Consider the following 22,206-nt stretch of genomic DNA (forward strand, 5'->3'; position numbering starts at 1 on the left):
CTCTGAGGTCCCATCTAATTCATTTATTTTATGGTTCTCATTTCTCCATGTACCTGATAAGCACTTAAAAGAACAGACCAAGAATTAGAGTGTATCTACCTGCATTTAGTCAATATTATAGAACCTCATATTTATTGATGGATTTTCCCTAACAGACGCTCATACAAAGGAGATATTAAGAATATACACTAAGCTGTTTGAAACATCTTTTAAAAGGTAAAGGAAAGTCCACATAATAAATGCATTAGACTCGTTTATTCCTTAGAAAAATAAGAGCATATTGGACAATGAAATTTCAACTCAAAGTTCGTAATAGAAAAATACGAAGCTCATCCGCATTACTAGAAGATAACACCCTCAAACAAACTCACTTAAGAATACGATGTCCCCAACTTTTTCAGAAATTATTATGGATACAATGTTACATTTGTCCTTCTCTTCTTTTATAATAGTTCTTTAAGACTTAAAATGTAGTGTTTGTACTTTTGGAACTTCTGATAAGCAGATCGTAATTTAATGTGATATTCATAGATTTTGTGATGAAACTACAGTATTTATTTACACATTCACTTATAGCACAATGTAGTGTGGTCAAGCGTTAGTGATGGAAATGAACGAACTACTGAAGTAATAAGAAAACCACCAGTTTAACCATTTAAATGTTTTATGACAGGATAATTTATATCCAACATAAAACACATTTACAGGTGACTTTAGAAAGAAAATATGTCATTTTTTTAAAATAACCGAAAGTAGCAATAAGATTCTCTATATTCTTTTCAGTCTCACTGTAGAAATGTTTTCATTGTCTAAACTGAATCAACATGCTGATTAAAGACAATATATTAACACTGAAATGACATATGTATGTGTGTTTGTGTCTGTGTGCATGTGTGTATCAACCAACCAAAACTCAGCTTGTGAACTAAAGCTATTTCAAAGGAAAATTGAAAACAAAAATGACGCTGGCTTAAGTGGTCTGGTTCTTTCCGTAAATTACAATTTCCCAGTTGTTTTACAACTGTAGTAAAATCCGGATGGATAATGTAACCCACCACCTTTGTTAGTTGTTTCTCACTCTCTCTGTTTCACATGTTAGTTTTTGTATCTCTTTACTGATTACATAAAACAGGACTTTCACTCTCAACTTTTCTTTCAGGAGAAGTTAAGAGTTCAATTAGGTATTGAGAATCACTTTTCACTTTACTTTTCTGTATTTACCTGGCCTAAAAACACTCTTAACCATGTAGTCTTCCTTCCATCCCTTTAAATCACTTGTTTTCACCCAGTAATAAGAGTACAATGAAGGAACTGGACCCAAATCAAGGTGAACTATGCCCCTATATTAAAAAACTACCATAATCTGAGATTTTAGAATAGTCAAACATGTTATCCTAACTAATCATGGCTTCAAAAATTAATATAGTTTTAAAGATGCATTTATCTATCAGAGGTCATGGAATAGTTAACAGAAAGGTTACCGAGTGCCACGGCAGTCATGAAGAACAAACACTGGCACATCACGTGGTCAGAGAAGCTGAAATGTCTTTCACAGTCGTTTCAACGTCTTGATTTGGCTGTGCTGGATTTTGAAGGGGAGTGCTATTCGTGTTTTCACACTGTTCATCACCCTTTTGGGAAGCAGCTTGCTCTTGATGTTTTTTGTTCTCTTCAGCAAACCCTAATGTCACACGCTCCCCACAAGGCTGAGATGGTCTCTCCGAGAGAACCACCTGTTTCCCTGCCTCTGCTTCCTGTTCACGCAGCAATCTCTCCACCTCCACCTTGAGCTCCGGGGACTCGTCATCAGCCTGCACGTCCAGCTGCTGCATCAGCTCCTCCAGCTTCCTGGCCTTGCGGAGCTCGTTCTGCTGTATGATGGTACAGAGGTGCTCGGTGAGCTGCTCTTTGAGCTCGGTCTTGCGCTGCAGATCCAGCTTTGCCGTAACATACTCTGCCTCAGCCCTGTCAAACCGCTTCCTGCAGGGACAGGTACAAAGAGCGGTCCGTTAGTTTTCCATTAAAAAAGAGATTCAAAGGAGGGCCTGGAAACAACAATTAAACTCCAAAATCAGAAAAAATGATTGATGAAATATGATGAAAATACGGCTTTACAAACATTTGTCTACTTATCAGACAAAACAGGCTCCTGCTGCTGAAACTTGCACAGCACGCACATTTGGGCTCTCCTAATATGACAATTCTTCTGCACTCATTTCTTCTTCACCAGGCTGTGTGTGAATGAAAGCAGGCTGAGAGGGTTAATTCAGGCGTGCTAGCTCCACTGGGGGAGAGTCCTAATTTGTAGCTGTTTGTTAATTTCTGCAGTAAAAATATTATCACCAAGGCCAATTTCAAACTATCAGTGTGGCACTGAATGCAGAATTGGGGAGATGTACACAATCTCTCTCTCATGATCCAGTGCAAGCCGGCTCCAGCGCACAACTGGTTACACTCATGAGAGGTAAAACAGTAAGAGATGGAGAAAGTAGAAAATCTGTTTCTTTCGATGAATGTACTAGAAAAGGGAGAGAAATTTGGGTGAAGGACATGGACAGTGATTGGGAGGTGAATATAAACGGGACAGAGCACACCCAGGGGAATGATACTTGGGGGAAGCAAAGAGTAAACATTAATGAAAATAGAAAACTTTAGGGTAAGTTTAAGGAGGATTTCTCCACCTTGGCACTACTGACAACTTGGGCCATGATTCTTGTTGTGGGGCACGTGTGTAGCAGCAAGCTGGCCTTCTCTCATTAGCTGTCAGTAGCACCTGCTGGTTGTGATAACGAAAAATGTCTCCAGACATTACTAAATGTCTCCTGAAGGGTTAAGTTCTTCTCAACTTCTCCACTCTGCAACAACGGACCACTGTTAGACTTTATTAAGAGAAGTCTATTATAGTTACATATATAGAAACTGCATAGATAGATAGGTAATGACAGTCTTATTTGAAGCAGGGTAATTCTATTGGGGAAGTCACCCTGTGATCTTCTTTCTTTTCTTTTTTGCCTTTTCCATATAATGTATTGTTTTTCTTTTTGCCCACAAAAGAAGTTGAACCCACTTACCAACCATTCTATTTAGTTACCACTAACATTTGTGAAGGCCATGCTGTCTCACCTGTTATGATTGCCTATATCAACTCAATGCAACACATAATTTCTAGTACTAGAATTATAGCAAAAAGGACACAGGTATGTCTCCTTATGTGAGATTCTCTGACTTGGAAGGAAATATAGTGAAAAAATAAAAGGCTTTGCTTTTAGAGAACCCAGCATTCAAAACCTGCCTTTGCCATTTACGATGTGCGTACCTGTTTTGGGGAAGGCTTTTTCTGGATGTTATGAACAGATATTCAGTCATACTAGCTCAGGTGAAAAGTGTGTTTTATTGTAGGATACAAGAGGCAATCTCACAGGCATGTCATCAGAATCAAAGGCGATTCTCTTCAATGCTCAGAAACCACAGTTTTTCTCATTTAGACTTTCTTATCATATTCACAGCCCAATATGGCCACCAGCTGTGGCTCATCACATTCATTCCACTCAATCTCTCAGTGCTCCGATCCCAAAATTCCAGAGGGAGGGCCTGGGTTGGCTTCACTTGACTCGTATAAGTTTAAAAAGAACTCTTAGTGCCAGGCCATGCCACGTACCCCCTTTAGCCTGTGGGTTAAATGTTCTGGAGTTCCCATCTCTGTTCTAATCAGGAGTGCCGCAGGGTCACCATCATGGATACAAAACACAACCAGGTTCCTGTGGAAGAGGCTGGAGAAAAGGCATGCGGAGACTGAAAATTCCAGTATGGTGACCAGGGATAACATATCCTGTCCATGAATGTTCTTTCATCAAGCTTAAGAGCTCTGACAACATTCTCTACAGGTATATATATATCCTGCCCCTCCCTTCTCTGAAAGTCTGTGGTCTCTCTCAGCCAGATGAAGGCAGTTAGTAAAGATTTACTGACTGGGCTCATGAATGCTGAATTGAAATTAAAATTTGCAAATAGGTCCCTAGGTTTCCATTGATCTTTCACCCTGGATAAATCACTGAAGATTTTGCATTTTGTTTATTTATTTAAAGTCCTTCTGGCCAGAAACATGCATATATACTCTTGTACAGAGTGATTTATGTTCAAAATATTGATTCGTTTCACAAACTGCACTATGAGTCTGAGGGTCAGGTGGATAATACCAAATGAGAGTATGAAGACATACTTTGGAACAGAATAATAAGAGCATTATACTTAACACAGTAAGACATATTGAACTGGAAATGTAATTACAGAATTGTCTTGTTATTTTAAAGGAATACTGAATGATTTAATGAATGTTATTTAAAGAATTCTAGAAACTGTCTCTTGGTTTCAGTATCCACGATATTAAAAAAATAAATAAAAAAACTCAACCATTAACCCTTGGCACACCATCAGGTTCCACTGAAACACTTTTAATTTTTTAGTCTCTTTTCTGAGCAGTTCGAACTATTTATAAGGATCAACATATCTTGATATTTATCCTTTCTTAGGAGTTTTCCTGAGAAGAGAAAATTTACTTACATTTTTGAAAAAATAGTCTAAAACTAATTATATTCTGCAATTACTGTCTGGGTCCACTGGGTCCTTTTATAAATCTAAGATACATTATGGGGTTGTTAAAATACAATTTTTCCTTTATCTTGAAATATTCTGCCATTTCATCACCCTAGGAATTTCCTCATTACTCATTAATTATTCCCATTTATGCTAAAAAATTAAAATAATCTGAAAACAAAAAATGATGGAATGACCTAAAAGGATGGTAGTACAACGAAATAAATCACCACCACTTAGCTTCCTTACTATGTTGTCCAAAGTGTTATACCACCGTTTAATAAAAAGGTGTAAAAGAAGAATGGCGACACCATTCACAGGTTCTTGGGAATACTACCCTAAATGACAAAAGATGTGACAAAATTAAAGATTTTTGAGGGGAGTTTATTCTCGATTATCCAGCTGAGTCCTAAATGCAATCACATGTATCCTCTTAAGAAAGAGGCAGAGGAAGTTTTGAGAGGAAATAGGAGGAAGCAGTGGGACCATGTGGCCACAAGCCAAGGAATGTCGACAGCCACTAGAAGCTGGAAGAGGCAAGGAATGCATTCTTCCCTAGAGTCCCTGAAGGAAGAGCAACCCTGCCGACACCTTGACTTCAGACTTGTGGCTTCCAAAAATGTAAGACAATACATTTCTGTTGTTTTCAGTAATTTGCTATGGCAGCCCCAGGAAACCAATACAATGCAGAGACAGGCTAGACATTAGACAGTGAAACTGACCATACAAGGAAAATCTGAGTATAAGTCGTCAGAAAAACAGTCCTAGATGAATTTTCTCAAACTCAAGAATCAATGAGTGAAAAAGATATTTCTGAGGATAAAAAGGAAATATGTTATTCTCATAGAGTTAATAATTTCAACAAGAAGAACTTTATCATACAATATTTTACAAGTAACCAGACTGTCCTGTGATGCTGAAAGGACATAACCACATTCTTTTAGCTTTTTACAATATTTGGAGTCAAACGTTACTTGACGAAAAGAGGCGTGCTATGCTTACAGTCTTATTAAATCTTTAAAGTTGTTTCCCACAATCCTTTTTATTCTCACTTCTTTATGTGTATGTGCGCAGGTATGTGCATGGTGTATGGGAGTGTCTATTACACATAGATGGTGAACAGTGATGACTGTTTTCCTGGCATACTGAGGGTTAAAGAAATGCTCCACATGCAGCCACTCAGTTTTACAAGCTGGTCTGCGCAGCACATGGCAGCGTTATAATCACAGCTGTGAATGGCAGCAGCAGCGACAACTCTCTCAGACCACCTCGCCCAAAGTGCTGTCTCCTCAGGTGTCCACCTTGACACTGTTCTACAGAAACCAATTTTAAGGTGAATTCTGGCCTATTCGATATCCAAGAACCTTCTGTGGACATAGCACTGTAGCAGGCACTACAGAACTACCATATTATTATTAAAAAAAAAAAAACAAAAAAAACAAAACTAGGAAATCTCCCACAGAACCACAGAAACTGAAGGCCCTAGGGATTGCCTTCCAGTAGAAAGCTAGACCATAATATTATATCACCAATCTATCACTGCTTAGTAACTACAGATGTAAATTTAGAAAATGTTGTTTTAATCTTATGCATGAACAAGACACAACCCTGGTTCTAGCTGTAATTGTCTACGGCTTCTCTTTGACTTCATTCAAGAGTTTATGTTTTAAAAATTAACCTTACATGTACAACAAGAATATATTCACATACAACTAGGTCAATATCATTAACATGAGAAACTGTCATCTTTAGCTTAAGAGATATAAAAATTTACCAGGTAAAATCTTTTTACTATGTAAAAATGTACTAAAATTTCACTTAAAATATTCATATACTACTATGGGATGTCTTCTTCTTTAAGCAGTAATCCTCCCTTCCATGTGGTTCTCTGAAGGCTAAAACTATGACATTTCTTATCTGCTGTTCAATGTAGAAAGGCTTCCTTCTCCAGCCACCTCCAGGATAGAATTAAAACATACGCAAATGATTTTTCTGTTGAGATATCCAGAATAATGTGAATTATTCATATAAAGGGCTACAAAGGCATAAAAATGTTCCTCTAGCAAACTTAAGTTACAGAGGATAAAATGTGTAAAAATCTAGGCTTAATTTAATCTTAATAAAATCTTGGTTACCTCCTTAATGACCTCATTAATAGAAATGGAACTGCTGGTTATCAGCTACTGATGGCATTAATTTATGCAGTCAATTAATAAAAGCAACCCATTAAGTCTAATAGCATATGGTCAAACAACAATGACAAAAATCACAAGGACACCACAAACCTCTTTCTTAAACAATAAACAGTGAATTAAAAACCACAATCAAGCATTTCCGCTTTTAAATTGTTATATAAACATTCTGATGCTGTGGTTTACCCTGGACTAATGAGGCATTCTGATGGATTTCTAGTGTTACAGAGAAAGACGCAAACTGAATCATTGACACAGCATTTCCTTGTGAAAAAGGACAAACCAGGATGATTAAAGCAATGCTGAAAGGACAGAAAACCCTGAAATTGGACTTAATTTTTTGCTCTTTTATCTGTTTGCAAAGTTCGTGTAATTCTTTACATGTGTTAGTTTGTTTTGAGAATACTCCATGATGATTTTTTCTCTTTAAAAAAATGCCAATCATTGAAATCAAGGAAACTTGTGACAGCAAACCATTTTATACAGAGTATAACTGAAAGAGGAAAAACAAGAGAAAACAGTTCGAGCTTTTAAGACAGAGTGGTATTTAAAATACTCAAAGGTTTCTAAAAAAATTAAGTAGGCCTTTCTTTGATGAAAACTGAAATGAGAATGAGGCTAATCCCTAGACAACCTAAGACAATCAACATTTCTCAAAGAAAGAGCACAGAATTGGTGTTAGAATAATACACAGAATCTGGGGACAAGTCATTCACATTAAATAGCTGATGGCTTAGCAGGAAAGACTGAAATATAAATAAATAATGCAAGAAGTGCTCTAACAGGGACATGAAGAAGGTTAACAGGTAGGGCAGGGTTAAGGAAGACCTGGAGGAGGTAACATGACCAAGTATAAAACAGGAATAAGTATAGTGCCTAATAGGGTTGTTAAGAGGGTTAACAGTGACATACATAAATGCCCCAGCCCAGCTGAATAATAAATGTTAATCAAATCAAACTCTATTCAGAGTTCAAGTTCCCCAACTTACTGAGCATATGAATAGTCAAGGCTGGCCTGATCAATCCGGTTCCTGAGGATTCCAATGTCTGCTGACACCATGTCATCTAAAGCCTGTAACTCCTTCTGGATCCTCTTTAGTTTCATGGTCTCTGCCTGAGTTCGTTTAGATCTAGAAAATAAGGAACATGAGTGAAAAAACAAAAACATTTTAAAATCATATATCCATACACAACATAAGTAAAAAAAAAAAAAAAAAAGCAAGCTACTGTGTGTCCAGTAATGATTATAATGCATAATTTTTTAAAAATTAGGAAAAAAACCCAGAAAAATGGAAATAAATGCTAGGAACACCCTGGTGTATCTCTATGCCTGCATTTGCACTTTTCCCCTTATTATTCCAAAGTTTCTATCAGTACATATTGTTTTCATATACAAGGGAGAAAGTAACACTAAAAGAAACAGCAATAGAGTTCACTGATCATCTACATTCCGTAAGGAAGAGCATAAGCACTAAAAGGACCTGTCTGTATTCTCTTTACGTTAGAACATCAAACACAGCTTTCCAAACTTCTAGCCTTAAATTCTTCTTGCTAAGCTCATTTTCATTTGTCTGATACTTACTGGACACCAAGAACAGACGCCTACATTGAACACCATTTCTTTATACGTCTGAAAACATCTATTTGATTTTAATTTTCTTAGGACTCATTTCCCCAAACTTTTATTGCTTTGATTCCTTCTTTAGGTAAAAGTACAGGTCCTCAAAATTCTCTTGAGGGGGCTCAAAACCACTCTTTTTTCCCCCTTGTTTCCCCACCTCATCATCTCTCAGTCCTCTCACCAAGCCCAACTAAATCATCGACGTAAGAAACAGAATAAACAAATACAAAAGCCAACCTTTAATCATGATTTCACTCATTTTGAAATTTCATTTCACATTCTCACAGGAAAAAAGAACTCCCAACAAAAGCACTATACGGCAACTTACATTCTCCTGATTTCTACTCCATTATGCGTTTCCCCTTGTTTTCTGCCTACAAAAGTTAACTGTACGGTTTTTTACTTCAAGTACCTCTCTGTCCATTTATTAATAATCTAATCATGTTATATTTCCTTACATTTCTATCCATATCAGTGCTTTCTGTCTTAAATCAAAAGCATGTACAGAAGAAGTGCTGAGCCTGTAAATCTTTTTGTAAAATCCCCAGTAAACAGCCTTCCCAACCTCTTCCAAAGTGAGGATGACTAAAATGCTTTTCAATCATCATTTTTAAATAATCATAGTTTTTCTTTTTGAAACATAAGTTCAGTAAGTTGACTATTTCCTGGAAGATCAAGGTGTACCAGTAAGAGGAGAAAAATCATTACTTTCAAAATCCTGAATTACTGTTTTAAAATTTTTTTTTATTTTAACCTTTTTTTTCCATTGAAGTATATAGTTAATTTATAATGCTGTGTTAGTTTCAGTTGTATAGCAAAGTGATTCAGTTATATATATATTTATATATACTTTTTCAGATTCTTTTCCATTATAGGTTATTACAAGATATTAATATAGTTCTCTGTGCTATATAGTAGGACCTTGCTGGTTATCTATTTCATATATAGTAGTGTGTATATGTTAATTCCAAACTGCTAATTTATCCCTCTCCTCCCTGCCCCCCTCAACCCTTTGGGAACCATAAGTTTGTTTTCTATGTGAGTTTTCTGTTTTGAATATAGACTCATTTGTATTATTTTGTAGTCTCCACATATAATTGATATATCATATGATATTTGTCTTTCTCTGACTTACTTCACTTAATATGATAATCTCTAGGTCCATCCATTATGTTGCAAATGGCATTATTTCATTCTTTTTTATGGCTGAGTAGTAGTCCATTATATAAATATACCACAACTTGCATGTATGTTTCAGAATTAAGAGTTTTCTCCAGATACATACCCAAGAGTGCAACTGCAAGATCATATGGCAATTCTATTCTTAGTTTTTTAAGGTACCTCCATACTGTTCTCCACAGTGGCCACACCAATTTACATTCCCATCAACAATGTAGGAGGGTTCCTTTCTCTCCACACCCTCTCCAGCACTCACTACTTGTAGACTTTTAAATGACTGAGTTACTATCCTCACCTGCCTTTCTCTCTATCCCTGTTCCTTCCCCTCCCCGACACATAAACCAGCTTCAATCAGTAATAGCTTTGCGAGACTTTTCTGGAGATCTAAAAAGAAAATGACACTGAATATTTGCCCGCATTTAGTTCTCACTATTCTCAATTATTGCTTTACTGACTAGGCTTGGAAACTACAAACTAAAAGAGAAGAGTGGGTGAGGGATGGGAAAAGTGGCTCAAACAGGAATGTTGCTGTTCGAGGCCAATATGAGAGAGTAAAGGAAAAGAAGGGTGAGAAAAAAACTGTACATAACATGGGACAATGCTCATAATGACGATCCAGAGTCACCGATAAAAAGTTGGACTACATCATGTATCTTCTATCCGTGGGGGCAGGACACATTAAGAAAAATGACCATAGGAAATACAATAAAGACTTAAATCACTTATGTGGAATAGTTTTGTTCCTCTACACGTTGGATGATTAAGGTCTATGTCAAAATTAAAACCTGCATTCATTGCTAATTTACTTACACTGATAGCTGTTTACCGCTCCCTTATGAATGTGTAGACAGTTAAAACTGAAAACACTGATGATGATCCCTAAATTTTAATCGCACTTGTATTCATAAGTTTATTATGATCTATGCTTAAAAATGTCTCCTTAATAAACCAGGACTGGAATTTCAGTATAATTTGCAAGACATAATTTGTTTACTTGGCCTTAAAAGTGATAGTTGTAAAGAAAATGTCATTTATTAGAACAGACACTGGAAAAGAAATACAAAACACGACAGAACTGATTACAGGTTACAAACAGCCTCTCCTGGTGCAGGTGCCTCACCTTTCCGCAATAGCTTTAGCCAAAAGAGCTTTCTTACGTTTATTTTTCTCTTCCATCAGCCGCTGTTCTTGCTGGAGGACTTCCCAACGAGATTTTTCTTGCCTAGGGAGCAAAAGTATAAAAATGAGTTTCTGAAGCCCCATTCCACACCTTACCAGTTTCAGTTCCTAAGTATAAAATTTAATCAACCGGATTATGTATATTTTCTTTCAAAAGCCCTCTTAAAGGGAACCCATCTGCAGCTCATTATTTTGTTCTAATAGGAACAAAGACTATGATTGGAAGTAAAGAAGGCCTACATAAATTGGCCCTTTGAAATCCATTATATGTATATAATCTAGGAACCCACAAACTGGAAGCCAGAGTACTCTGGTATTTTTTAGGAGTACAAAGAAACTTGTTTAAACTAATTATGTATTATAGGTAAAATGGAAAGCAAAATAAATTGGCCTATAAGTAACGTCATGTTGTATCTTAGTTCTCTATAACCATGTAATACTCTTAGCACAACAACCAATATTTATTTCATATATTTTCTTTCAATTTACTCACTTCTTTCTAGCTCTTAAACATTTTTAAATGGAGTGAAACACTATGAGTTAAGACTGGAAAGCTGGGCTAAAGAAAAACTCCAAAGATCTGAAAACAGGAATTGTCTTCCAATTTACCCAACTCTGAATGAAGTATGTTAAAATTTCCTGTAAATTCATAAATGTAATGTCAACTCAAATTAAACAAGGTAATGATGAAGCTACTGATTCCTATTAATGTCACTTCTCACAGCTATTATATCAAAAATCTCTATTCTCAGACCTAGAGAAACTGTAAAATTATCGTTTTCTCTCCATTCCTACAGCCTCCACCTTGGTGCTAGCATTTCTCATTTTTACTACTGTGGGCATCTCCTCACCAGATAGCTTAGTTTCAGCTCACCCAGCACCCTAACCCAAACGGTCTGCAACACCGACACCTGGATTTTCTCTGACCATTACTTTCATCGGGGCATCTCTCCTTCGGGGGTCTTGGTGGTGTACACTATCAAGGAACTCACTAGGCAGGGATCTTCTGCTTTCAAGTCCTTCTTCCCCTCCTTCATTCTCTACTATTCTCTGGCCTGTCCTTTGCCTCTGTCAGAGAAGTGAGATGTCAGATATAGCTTTCCTTTCCCCCTCTTACAGCCTCTTTTTCAACAACAGTTCCAGAGATTTTACGTCCTCTTTGAAAATCTTTCCAAGTACCAAAAAAATAATAATTTTCCTAATGACATTCAATCTAAATTTTCCAGCTCAATTTAACCCTTCCACCTGTACACCCACTCTCAATTGTCTTGGGACTTTGCTGGTAAACTACACTTAAAAGACACTAAATGTATGCACTTGTCTAATTTTGGTCTCATAAGTCATGTGGCTTTATATCTCTTGTCAAAATGATTTCTTGGCTGTAAATCCCTGGTGGGCTGGAAACACTTTAAACTCAGTACAGAATCTGGATCAGCAGAGATTGGAAAAATATCTGAGATTAGGAAATGTAGGACATTTTGAAATAGAAAGACTCAGAAAATGGAAAACAGAAACAAATACCATTCTTTCTTTCCCATGAGTGATAAATCAGGAGGAAACGAATAAAGAGTAGTTATTCAAACATAAACTATATAATAAAAAAAAATTCTGATTATAAGAATTCACGGGTTATAAGATAGCAATTTCCACAAGAATGTGGCTAAATTAAATTCTGGAGATAGTTTCTAATACAAACACATTACATAAAGAATAAAAAGGAATCTAATGATGCAGCTGAATTATTTAATTAGTCCCCTCAATCTCCTATACTTTTCCTTTGACCACCCCTTCATGTTTCTTTACAAGTATCCTTTTCTGGGCCAGTGGAGATGCAATCTGGAAGCTGAAGACGGGGTTCAACTTGGGGAGGAGCACTACACATATAAGAACTGGTTCTGGTGAGCGTAAAGGGCATACACTTTGGATCCAGAGAGACTTGTATGTGGACACAACTCTGCTAATTATTAGCTGTGTATTCACTTTGGGGAATGCAGCATCTTTTCTGGGTCCAAAATATCTCATCTGGGAAGTAAAAATAATGAACATGCATTGTACAACTTATGAAGACTAAATAACATAAAACATAAAAATGCTAACACTGACAACTTATATTTAGATGGTAGCCGTTTTTCAATAGTTTATTCATTACATTTCTAAGTTAAAATACAAAACAGACAAAATGTTGAAACTGTATTTCTTCAAAGCCCAATGGGGGGAAAAAGGTAAAATGGAAAAAAGTCTCATGGATATATAGACTTACTAACAATTCCACTTTCTTTTTTTCCAACTTGCAATCTGATTTTGGAGGCAGAACCTCAGCATTTTTGTGACCATCATGGGAATTCTCAAGTCCCAGTTCCCCTGGTTGACTTTCAGTACCCTGTGGTTTTCCATCACCAACAGGAGAGGAGAGTGTAAGGGGAGCAGGGGGCGAAGAATGTGGTTTTTGAGTGTTAAAGCTTTGTTTTGGTGCGGAAAGCAGCTGCCCTGGAGGTAATGAGGTTGACCCATCTTGAAGTCCAAGTTTTTGGCTTTGCTCTTGAAGGGCTTTTTCTCGCTGAAGTTGTTGTCGACTTTTCTTCACAGGCAGACGCCGCTGTGGTTCAAAAGGATCTATATATAGAACAGAATGGAGGAAAATTCCAGTTGTGAGCAGCAAATAATTATAATTTCCTTAAGAAAATAAAGCATTAACATTAAACTTTGATAATTATTCTACAGGTCCCCCTCTCCCCTTCCATATCTTAAAAGCCCAGGGAAAAAACTGCCAGCTTCCTGCAGAGTTTTGACAGTTCTCCAATCGTACTGTTAATATTTAACAAAAACTATCCCAGCTCTCAATTTATCTTCAAGGAAGTCCATCTGTTTGTAAGGCCTTAGAATATAATGCAAGGTTTCAACCTGATGTGCTGTCAAAAGAATCAACTAACATGACCGAAGTAGGTAGAGAAATGAACTCTCTGATATGTCTTAAATTTCATTTATGGTTCTGTTTGCTCTTCTGAAATAAAACAGTAATTGAGTTTTCAAATGGGCTTCAATTTCTCAAATTTTAACAGATCTTAGGGTCATCCAATACATAGGTAGACATTACACACAGAGTATAACTGAAGGAAGCCTCTTAATTTTAGGAATGCTAGTTAACTCTAAATTGTTTTCTTTCATCTTCCAGATAGTCTAAGGTTGTGTCCCCAAAGTCTAGTTAGCCTTTAATCAATGTATGTGAGCTCATTTTAACAGCAGCCTGAGCAAAGCAATAGAGGAAGATAAAACAACTGGGAGAAATTTTTTTTAAAAGCATTATGAACTAAATGATGATACTTCAATTGTACTTTTTGGATTGTCCATACCAGTGTTAATCTTGTAGGACAGATAACTGCAGAATTTGATTGACATTCACGCTACATTTAATACAATCTGTAAGTGGTATTATTCGCAAAATACCGCGGAAGGAAACTGATAAGTCCTTGTAAATGAACTCAAACAGGGCCTATAAATCCTGCATATTGACCTTTGAAATAACACAAGCTTACTATTTAAATTTCCCAAAGGAGAGTTAAAAGCTCTCAAGCCACAGTTCTGGTGTTGCTTTTGTTCCGCTCAGTAACCTTAGGCAAGTCAATTAATTATTCTATACCTCAGTTTCTTCATCTGTCAGACTGGTTGAAAATTTACCTACTCTATTTAACTTACAGAGTTGGTGTAAGAATTAAAAGAGATATGTAAATAAAATATTTTTAAAAGACAGACATATAGTGAAAAGTAAAATATTATTACTGTTGACATCAGCCAGAAACACAAAGTACTGTTCTTTATCTTGCATCAGGAACTTATTCTTGGCTGATCTTAATTTACACCATAGAAAAATGTCATTGAGCCTCCTACCTCCCAGTTACTCATTAACTAAATTACTAATATACCTCTGAAAGTCAGTAATACAGCTTCCATTTTATTTTGCATTTTCATAGAAACTAAAATGCTAATTTTTACCCCCAAACAACAAATCAGGCCACTTAAAAATTGAACATATGACAAAAAACTTCTGGAACTAATAAATCATTATAGCAAAGTTGCAGAATACAAGATTAATATAGAAAAGTCAATCACTTTCCAATGTACCAGCAATGAACAAGTGGAATTTGATATAAAAACACAATAACATTATTACATTTATATTAGTATTCAAAAAAAAAAAAAAAGAAAGAAAGAAATACTTAGGTATAAACCTAAGCAAATTCGTACAAGATCTATGAGGGAAACTAACTGATGAATGAAATCAAGGAACTAAACGAATGGAGAGATATTCCATGTTCATGGATAAGAAGACTCAGTATTGTCCAGACGTCTGTTCATTCTAACCTGATCTACAGATTTACTGCAATCCCAATCAAAATCCCAGCAGGTTATTTTGCAGATACTGACAAACTGATTCTCAAGTTTATACAAAGAGGCAAAAGACCCAAAATAGCCAACACAATATTCAAGAACAAAGGTGGACTGGCACTACTTGACTTCAATACTTACTATGAAACTATAGTAATCAAGACAGTGGGTATAAGCAAAAGAATGGACAGACTGGTCAATGGAATAGAGCAGAGAGCCAAGAAATAGGCCCACATTAATACAGTTAACTGATCTTTGACAAGGGAGCAAGGGTAATATAATGGAACAAAAATGTAATATTCTTTTCAACAAATGGTGCTGAAACTGGACATCCTCATGCAAAAAAAATGAATGCTGACACAGACCTTACACCTTTCACAAAAATTAACTCAAAATGGATCACAGCCCTAAATGCAAAACCCCAAATTACAAAACTCCTAGAAGATCACTCCTAAAAGATAACAAAACTGCCAGATGACAGCTGGCATAGCAATGACTTTCCCCATACAACACCAAAAGGGACTATCCATAATAAAGGGATAACTGGTAAACTGAACTTCATTAAAATTAAAAACTTCTATTCTGTAGAAGACAACATCTAGGGGAGAAGACACAGACTGGGGGAAAACATCTGCAACAGACTCGGCTAATAAAGGACTATTATCTAAAATACACAAAGAACTCTTAAAACTCAACAGTAAGAAAACAACCTGATTAAAAACTGGGTCAAAGACCTTGACAGGTGTCTAGCCACCAAAGACTATGTACAGATAGCAAATATTCATATGAAAAGATTCTCAATAATATGCTATCAGGGAAGTCCAAATTAAAACAAGATACCACTACACAACTATTAAAATGGCCAAAAATCTGTAATGCTGAAAACACAAAACGCTGGTTAGGATGTGGAGCAACAAGAATTCCCATTCATTTCTGGAAGTGCAAAATGGTACAGCTACTTTGGAAGACAGTTTGGTGGTTTCTCACAAAACTAAACATATACTTACCATACAATCCAGCAGTCATGATCCTTAGTATCAAGTCAAAGGAGATGAAAACTAATGTCCACACAAAAACCTGAACATGGATGTTTATAGAAGCTTTATTCATAACTGTCAAAACCTGGAAGCAACCAAGATGTCCTTCAGTAGGTAAACTGATAAACTGTAGTACATACCGACAATGAAGTATTATTCAGTGCTAAAAATAAATGAGCTATCACGTCATGTAGAGGATAGACGAACCTTAACTGCATATTACTAAGTGGGGAAAGATATCTGGTAAGGCTACATACTGTATGATTCAAACTATATGACATTCTGGAAAAGGCAAAACTATGGAGATAGTGAAAAAAAAAAATCCGTGGTTACTAAAGGTTGGGGAGAGAGGAGGGATGAATGGTCAGAGAAAAGAGCATGTTTAGGGCAGTGAAAATACTCTGTATACTATGATGATGGATACATGACATTAAGCATTTGTCCAAACCCACAGAATGTAGGACACCAAGAATGAACCCTAATGTAAACTATGGGGTTGGGTGATCAAGACGGCTCAATGCAGGTTCTTCAGTTACAACAAATGTGCCACTCTGGTGGGAGATGTTGATAATGGGGGTGGCTATGTATGTGTAGGGGGTCAGGGAGTATATGGGAAATCTCTGTATCTTCCTCTCAATTTTGCCGTGAACCTAAAACTGCTCTAAAAGCATTGGGGGAAAAAATGGAACATACTGTTTTACACACTTACAATAGTGGTTGCAAGTATCAACGAAGACTATGGTAAACCTGGAGCACAAGTCTAGTTTAAAGGAGGCAGTCCATAGCCACCTCCAGCGATTAAAAAACAGCAGCTATCATTAAAAAATTTAGGTCAGTGTTATCAGACATTTTGATATTTCACCATAAAAATTCAGATTTTTATATAAAATATAGGGAACTATATCAATCAAGTAAATCTAGGTTATGCTGTAGGGGCAAAGAAAGCTGGAATCTTTGCAGTTTTAAACAACAAAGGTTTATTTCCCATTAATGCCATGTGCCAAATGAAGGCCAGCAGGGAGTTTCTGCTGATCAGTCTCTGGGCTTCAGGCTGACTATACAGCCGTTCCGTGCTGCTAGCCCCCACGGCAGGGGAGAAGAGGGCTCAGGAGGGTCTTGGTTCACGAATTAATTGCTCTGACTCAGCAGTGACATAACACTTCTGTTCACAATTCAATGCTGAACTAGCACTTGGTCTGACCCAGAAACAAGGGCTACAGGAACATATGGGTAAGAGAAGTGAACTAGAAGTATCTGGTAAACAGCATTAATGATTATCACCACTATTAATTTAAAAAGAACTTTAAAGAACAGATAATCAAAAAAAAAAAAAAAAAAAACAAGACAACACACTTTTGGGTTAAATTACGCAAACAGGCTCTGAGTGTGATCTTTGCTCTGTATCCTTTAGTTAAGCCCTGCTTTCTCCACCCAAGACAACCAGCATTTGGATCATGCGTTGATCATTCCCTTCCTTTACTTTTTATGTCATACTGCCTCTACAAATATTTGTTTAAAATTTTATATCTAGTTGATTTAACTTTATATGAATATAGATCTATTCCTCACACCATATAAAAACAAACAAAACACTCTCCAAATGGATTAAGGACTTAAACGTCATATTAACACTTTAAAACTCATTAGAAACATATTTCTTTATGCAATGTTTTGAATCTGTTATAGCTTATAATAAAAATGATTTTTAAAAACTCAATTGAAAATAGGGATTAATATCTTTTAGAGCTCATGGTAGGGCACTAATTTCTTAAGACAAAGAGAATGTTGACTACACAAGAAGGACTGACAAATTTGCCCATATTAAAATTAAATACTTTCATCAAAAGATAAATGTTAAAAGATAAGTTACACACTGTAAGAAGATACTCATAATATAACTAGCAAAGAGCTAGTATCAAGAATAAAGAACTCATTTTTTCATTAATTAGAAATTGACAGCATTGTAGCTGCACTAATTTTCTTATTTCCAATTTTTTCACTATGAAATAAATCATACATTAAATAAGATGTATCTGTCATATATACATGTCCAACCTGTATGAATTATAAAAAATAACACTGTTTAACAAATAAAACATTATAGTAGACACACCTGCTGTTCAAGGATAGAACATTCTATCAGTAATTCCTTTTTTGGAACACACAAGATAATTTTATTTCCTGTCCTCCAAGTCACATGACTTGCTTTTGCTAAATGAAATACAAGTAGGAGTGTCACATGTCATTTACCGGTGAAAGCATTTAATTGCCGATGCTCGATTCTCAATCTCTTCCCCCTCCTGCCATAGTGAACTCCTACATGCCAGCACTAACTCATGGTGTGGGTGGAGTGACTATGTGGAGCAGAGTGTCCTATCAACCCAGGTTAGACATGAAACTAGAGTGAAAAACCAATCTTCATCATTTTAAACAAGTGATATTTTAGGACTATGTGTTACTGCAGCTTAATTTGACTTAACCTGAATTCATAATTACCAATACCTCTGAAAGTCCCTATATATTTGCCCCTTCCTGATCATATTCCCTTGCCTTCCTACCACCTTGAATTTTGTATTTCATTTTTCTGATTTTCTTTATATATTTCCTATAATACTGAAAGAATATATCAGCTTTGTATGATTTTGGCCTTCTATAAATGGTATCAGACTGTATATATTATTCTACAATTTGCTCTTTTTATATATTAAGTTTATGAAATATATACATGCTAATACATGTGACTACAGTTCATATATTCCCACTAGCTGTATAGTAGCCCACTGGATGATTATACCACAATTTATTTATCTACTCCCTTGTTAATGAACACTTGGGTTGTTTCCAGCTTTTTAATATTATAAACAATATAAAAAGAGTATTAAGAACATTTCTGACCTTCCCTAACACTTATACGGATTTCTCCAGAGTACTGTTGTCCTTATTTTTGCTGGCAACTAACTCCATCTTCATAAATTATTTAACTATATTTTTTAAGGTTGGAGAACAGCTGGAAGGAGTCTTAAAAATTAAAGATCCAGCTCTTTTAGTTTTACAAATGAGAAACCCAAGGCAAAAAGATTTAGAGGCAGAACTGGGAGATCTACAATATACCGATCACTGTGTTTGGTTCTGAGTATACAAAGATACTGAGAAGTTCTCTCTGTCCTCAAGGTGGTCAACGACTAGTCAGTTGGTGTCTATGCTCTCAACACCTCACTGAAATGATAGGTCTGGAAGTTAAAGTCCTTCCACTCCCTGTCTACCCAAAATTGCAGAGGTAACTTCGACATTAAGTCCCCCCCACCAGTCCCCCCACCCCGTAAACTCATCTCTGCTAATACATCATCTGCATGAAATCTTGCCAAGCTCCATCCAACCCCCAGCACAGCAAGGCTCCTGCTAACTGTGTAGCAAACTCTTGTACAACATCTACTATTACGTTATATTATAGTTTGTCTCCTCATTAGACTACAAGCTCTCTGAGGACAGGGATGATGCCCTGTTCATATTAGCATCCCTAATGCAGAAGCTGATACCTGTAAGTTCCGGTCAGACCAGAAACAAGGGTACTAATAACACTCTATACATCTGAATATATAACTATCAGTTAATTATGCAGTGTAGTATAACTTTTATGATACGGTTTTTAAAGGCCTTTGGACTGGTCAAAATTTCTTCAATCTATATAAGCTACACTGACCTTATGTTACAAATTTACTTCCTTTTGCACTTGTCAGCCCTGGGTTATTTTCAGAACCACGCTAAAAACGCACAAGCTTACCTGAGTAACACCCCAATTTTCTCACAAACTCTAATAAAAAGGCATGGCAAGGCTTAGTTAATTTTCTTCCGGAGTGTGTAAGTTATGGTAGGTACCAAGAGTGGTGTAAGCCCACAGAAGTGGTGTGCACTACCAAGATCACCATACAGAACTTTATGAAATTTCAACCCAAAAAAGCACACCTCATATTACCCCGAGTTTCTCATTAAATATCAGCAAACTTAATTCCGTCACTAAAAGATAACAAAAGAGTACAAGTCCACTCAATGATTATGCTACACAGCTGGAGAAGGAAGCACAAAATTTTAGCTTACACCTAAGTCAGCAGATAGATAGCTATTTCACATCTAACCTCTCAAAGGCCCTTTTGGTTTGTTGCCTCTCAAGAGCTGGAAAGAACCGTATCATCTGGCAACCAGAAGTGAATGCAAGGCTCCAGATGACCGACCTTTTGCATTTATTCAGACCCCTGTGCTCCCTTTCTCCCAATCACAGTCTGCTTCTAATATAAATTCATCACAATTCTAATACGGTGCGGGACCCTCCTCCTTCCTATCCTGGCCTCAACCCTCCAACACTGATCTGTGCAGCAATTCTCCTACAGGTTCCCTTCCTCTCCCAAGTCCCATTTCTTTCACAGGAAAAGGTCAAATCCCTGAAACAGATACCCTAACTCTGGAATTGTTCCCCCAGCCCCCACCCCCATCGTGGCTCCAGAACATCCACCGCTGGAGCCCCCTCAATCCAGTCCTCTCACTTAGCGCTCCTTCCTCTGACACGCAGAACCCTCGTCCCCGCCCCCTTCCCCCCTGAAAAACTGCAGTCCCGCCCCTTTCCCTTAAGAGACCCGAGAATGAACAGCCGTGTCCTCAGCACACACGTCCCTTTACCTTTCGTCTGCTTCAGTCGCCTCAGCTCCTCCTCAGAGAAGCCGGCCCAACCGTGCGCCATCCGTCCCGGCTGCCTGCACGCCGAGAACACCCAAACCCTCGGAGCCCCGACTGCCAACACGGCGGCCAGGCACATCCGGGTTCTTCCCGGCCGCGGCTGAGCAGCCAATCAGCGCGTCGAGCCCTGGCCACCAGGCCCCTTCTCCCCCGCCGCAGGACCCGGCTCCCCTCGAGGCTGTCTCCAGCAGTGCCGGACAAGCTTCCTGGGGAAGGCTCGGCCGCGCAGACACTCATCTCCCCTCACCTGGCTCTACTCTCTCTCCCTGTCTCCTATGCTCGTTGGGTTATCGCTTCACGGGATAAAGGGAGAAACAGCGCTGGGAATAAAGGGTGGGGATAAACAGGCAGTGAGGAAGTGGCTACGAGTAGGTGGTGGAGAAGGGAGGATGTAACTGCCTCTTGAGACTGTGGATTTACTGGGGCGGAACCTTCTACCTGGTGGCCCTGGAGGGGTTAAACCCTGCTGCGTGGCTAGTAGGGGTTTCTTCCAAAACTGCACTAAAATCAACCTGCAGATTGACTCATGAATGTTCAGATTTAGGCTTTTAGTTATTAAAAAAAAAAAAAAAAAATTCAGAGGACTGGGGAATACTAGTGGAAAGGGAACAGACACGTTTAACAGTGTAGGTAAATTCCCAAAGGCCTCAATGCCTCCCAGACTTCTGTAGGTTGTGGGATGTTTTCTTGATGTTTTGTGCCTGATTTTCGCTAATCTGTAACCTAAGGGATGTCTCAGTCCCTCTTTGAAAATGATCTCTCATCTGCTTTTATGTTCAAAGAGGATCATCAAACGTGGGCACTGGGGAAATGGAAAAACTTTTCCTAGACTTCTGCCTGTAGAACTGATGTCAATGTCCTGGTACTACTTAGAACAATTTTTTGGACTTCCGTTTTCTCAATTTAAGCAAAATTTCGGAGGTTAAAAGATGCAAACATTGTCAAAGTACATATAAATCAGGGTGATTTAAAAGAGAACAGTTATTTAATTTTTCTTGTTTCTTGTCTCACTAGGTTGCGTTTTAAAAACAAATTATTTTGGCTTACGTGTAAAAATCCCAGGTGTGGCTTTTGGCTGTAGTATATCAGTGTTTTTAAACAAATTGAAATAAAGGAGTAGACTAAAAACACTACGCCAAGGAAAGAGTTGGAATGAGTATTTCAGGCTTCAATAGGTGATTAGAAGGTGAAGGATATTTGGAATTCTTGTGATTTTTAAGCTTATAAACTTAAAAGCGATTTCTGAAATATAGGTGTGCACAAATGCTTCGTTTTAAATGTGGACTCATTTTTT

At 37.3% G+C, this 22,206-nt stretch overlaps 1 protein-coding gene across 6 annotated transcripts; it reads right to left on the reverse strand.

Moving 5' to 3' along the window:
* Positions 1–240: 240 nt before the first annotated feature.
* Positions 241–21,028, reverse strand: GORAB (golgin, RAB6 interacting). 6 transcript variants are annotated; one of them, XM_032463761.1, is made up of 7 exons: positions 19,966–20,710; positions 18,298–18,395; positions 16,155–16,269; positions 13,029–13,377; positions 10,706–10,807; positions 7,775–7,915; positions 241–1,980 (listed from the first exon to the last, which is right to left on the reverse strand). In XM_032463761.1, exons 3-7 carry the CDS (start codon positions 16,255–16,257, stop codon positions 1,521–1,523), a joined length of 1,155 nt encoding a protein of 384 aa, XP_032319652.1. In that variant the 5' UTR covers positions 16,258–16,269; positions 18,298–18,395; positions 19,966–20,710; the 3' UTR covers positions 241–1,520. The 6 variants fall into 6 exon arrangements, with proteins under 6 accessions (XP_032319652.1, XP_032319650.1, XP_032319651.1 ...); XM_032463759.1 differs by lacking the exon at positions 18,298–18,395 and adding an exon at positions 18,435–18,557; XM_032463760.1 differs by lacking the exons at positions 18,298–18,395; positions 19,966–20,710 and adding an exon at positions 20,856–20,965.
* Between the last annotated feature and the right edge of the window lie 1,178 nt (positions 21,029–22,206).

The sequence above is a fragment of the Camelus ferus genome, chromosome 21, assembly GCF_009834535.1.
Source record: "Camelus ferus isolate YT-003-E chromosome 21, BCGSAC_Cfer_1.0, whole genome shotgun sequence".
Classification (NCBI taxonomy): domain Eukaryota; kingdom Metazoa; phylum Chordata; class Mammalia; order Artiodactyla; family Camelidae; genus Camelus; species Camelus ferus.

Excerpts from the sequence above, each read along its gene's own strand:
- GORAB (XM_006173251.3), bottom strand. The coding sequence starts at position 20,991 with ATGTGCCTGGCCGCCGTGTTGGCAGTCGGGGCTCCGAGGGTTTGGGTG. Across the intron at positions 13,378-20,855 it reads GCGACTGAAGCAGACGAAAG|ATCCTTTTGAACCACAGCGG; the intron begins GTAAAGGGACGT and ends TTCTATATATAG. Across the intron at positions 1,981-7,774 it reads CTTGACTATTCATATGCTCA|GAAGCGGTTTGACAGGGCTG; the intron begins GTAAGTTGGGGA and ends CTGTCCCTGCAG.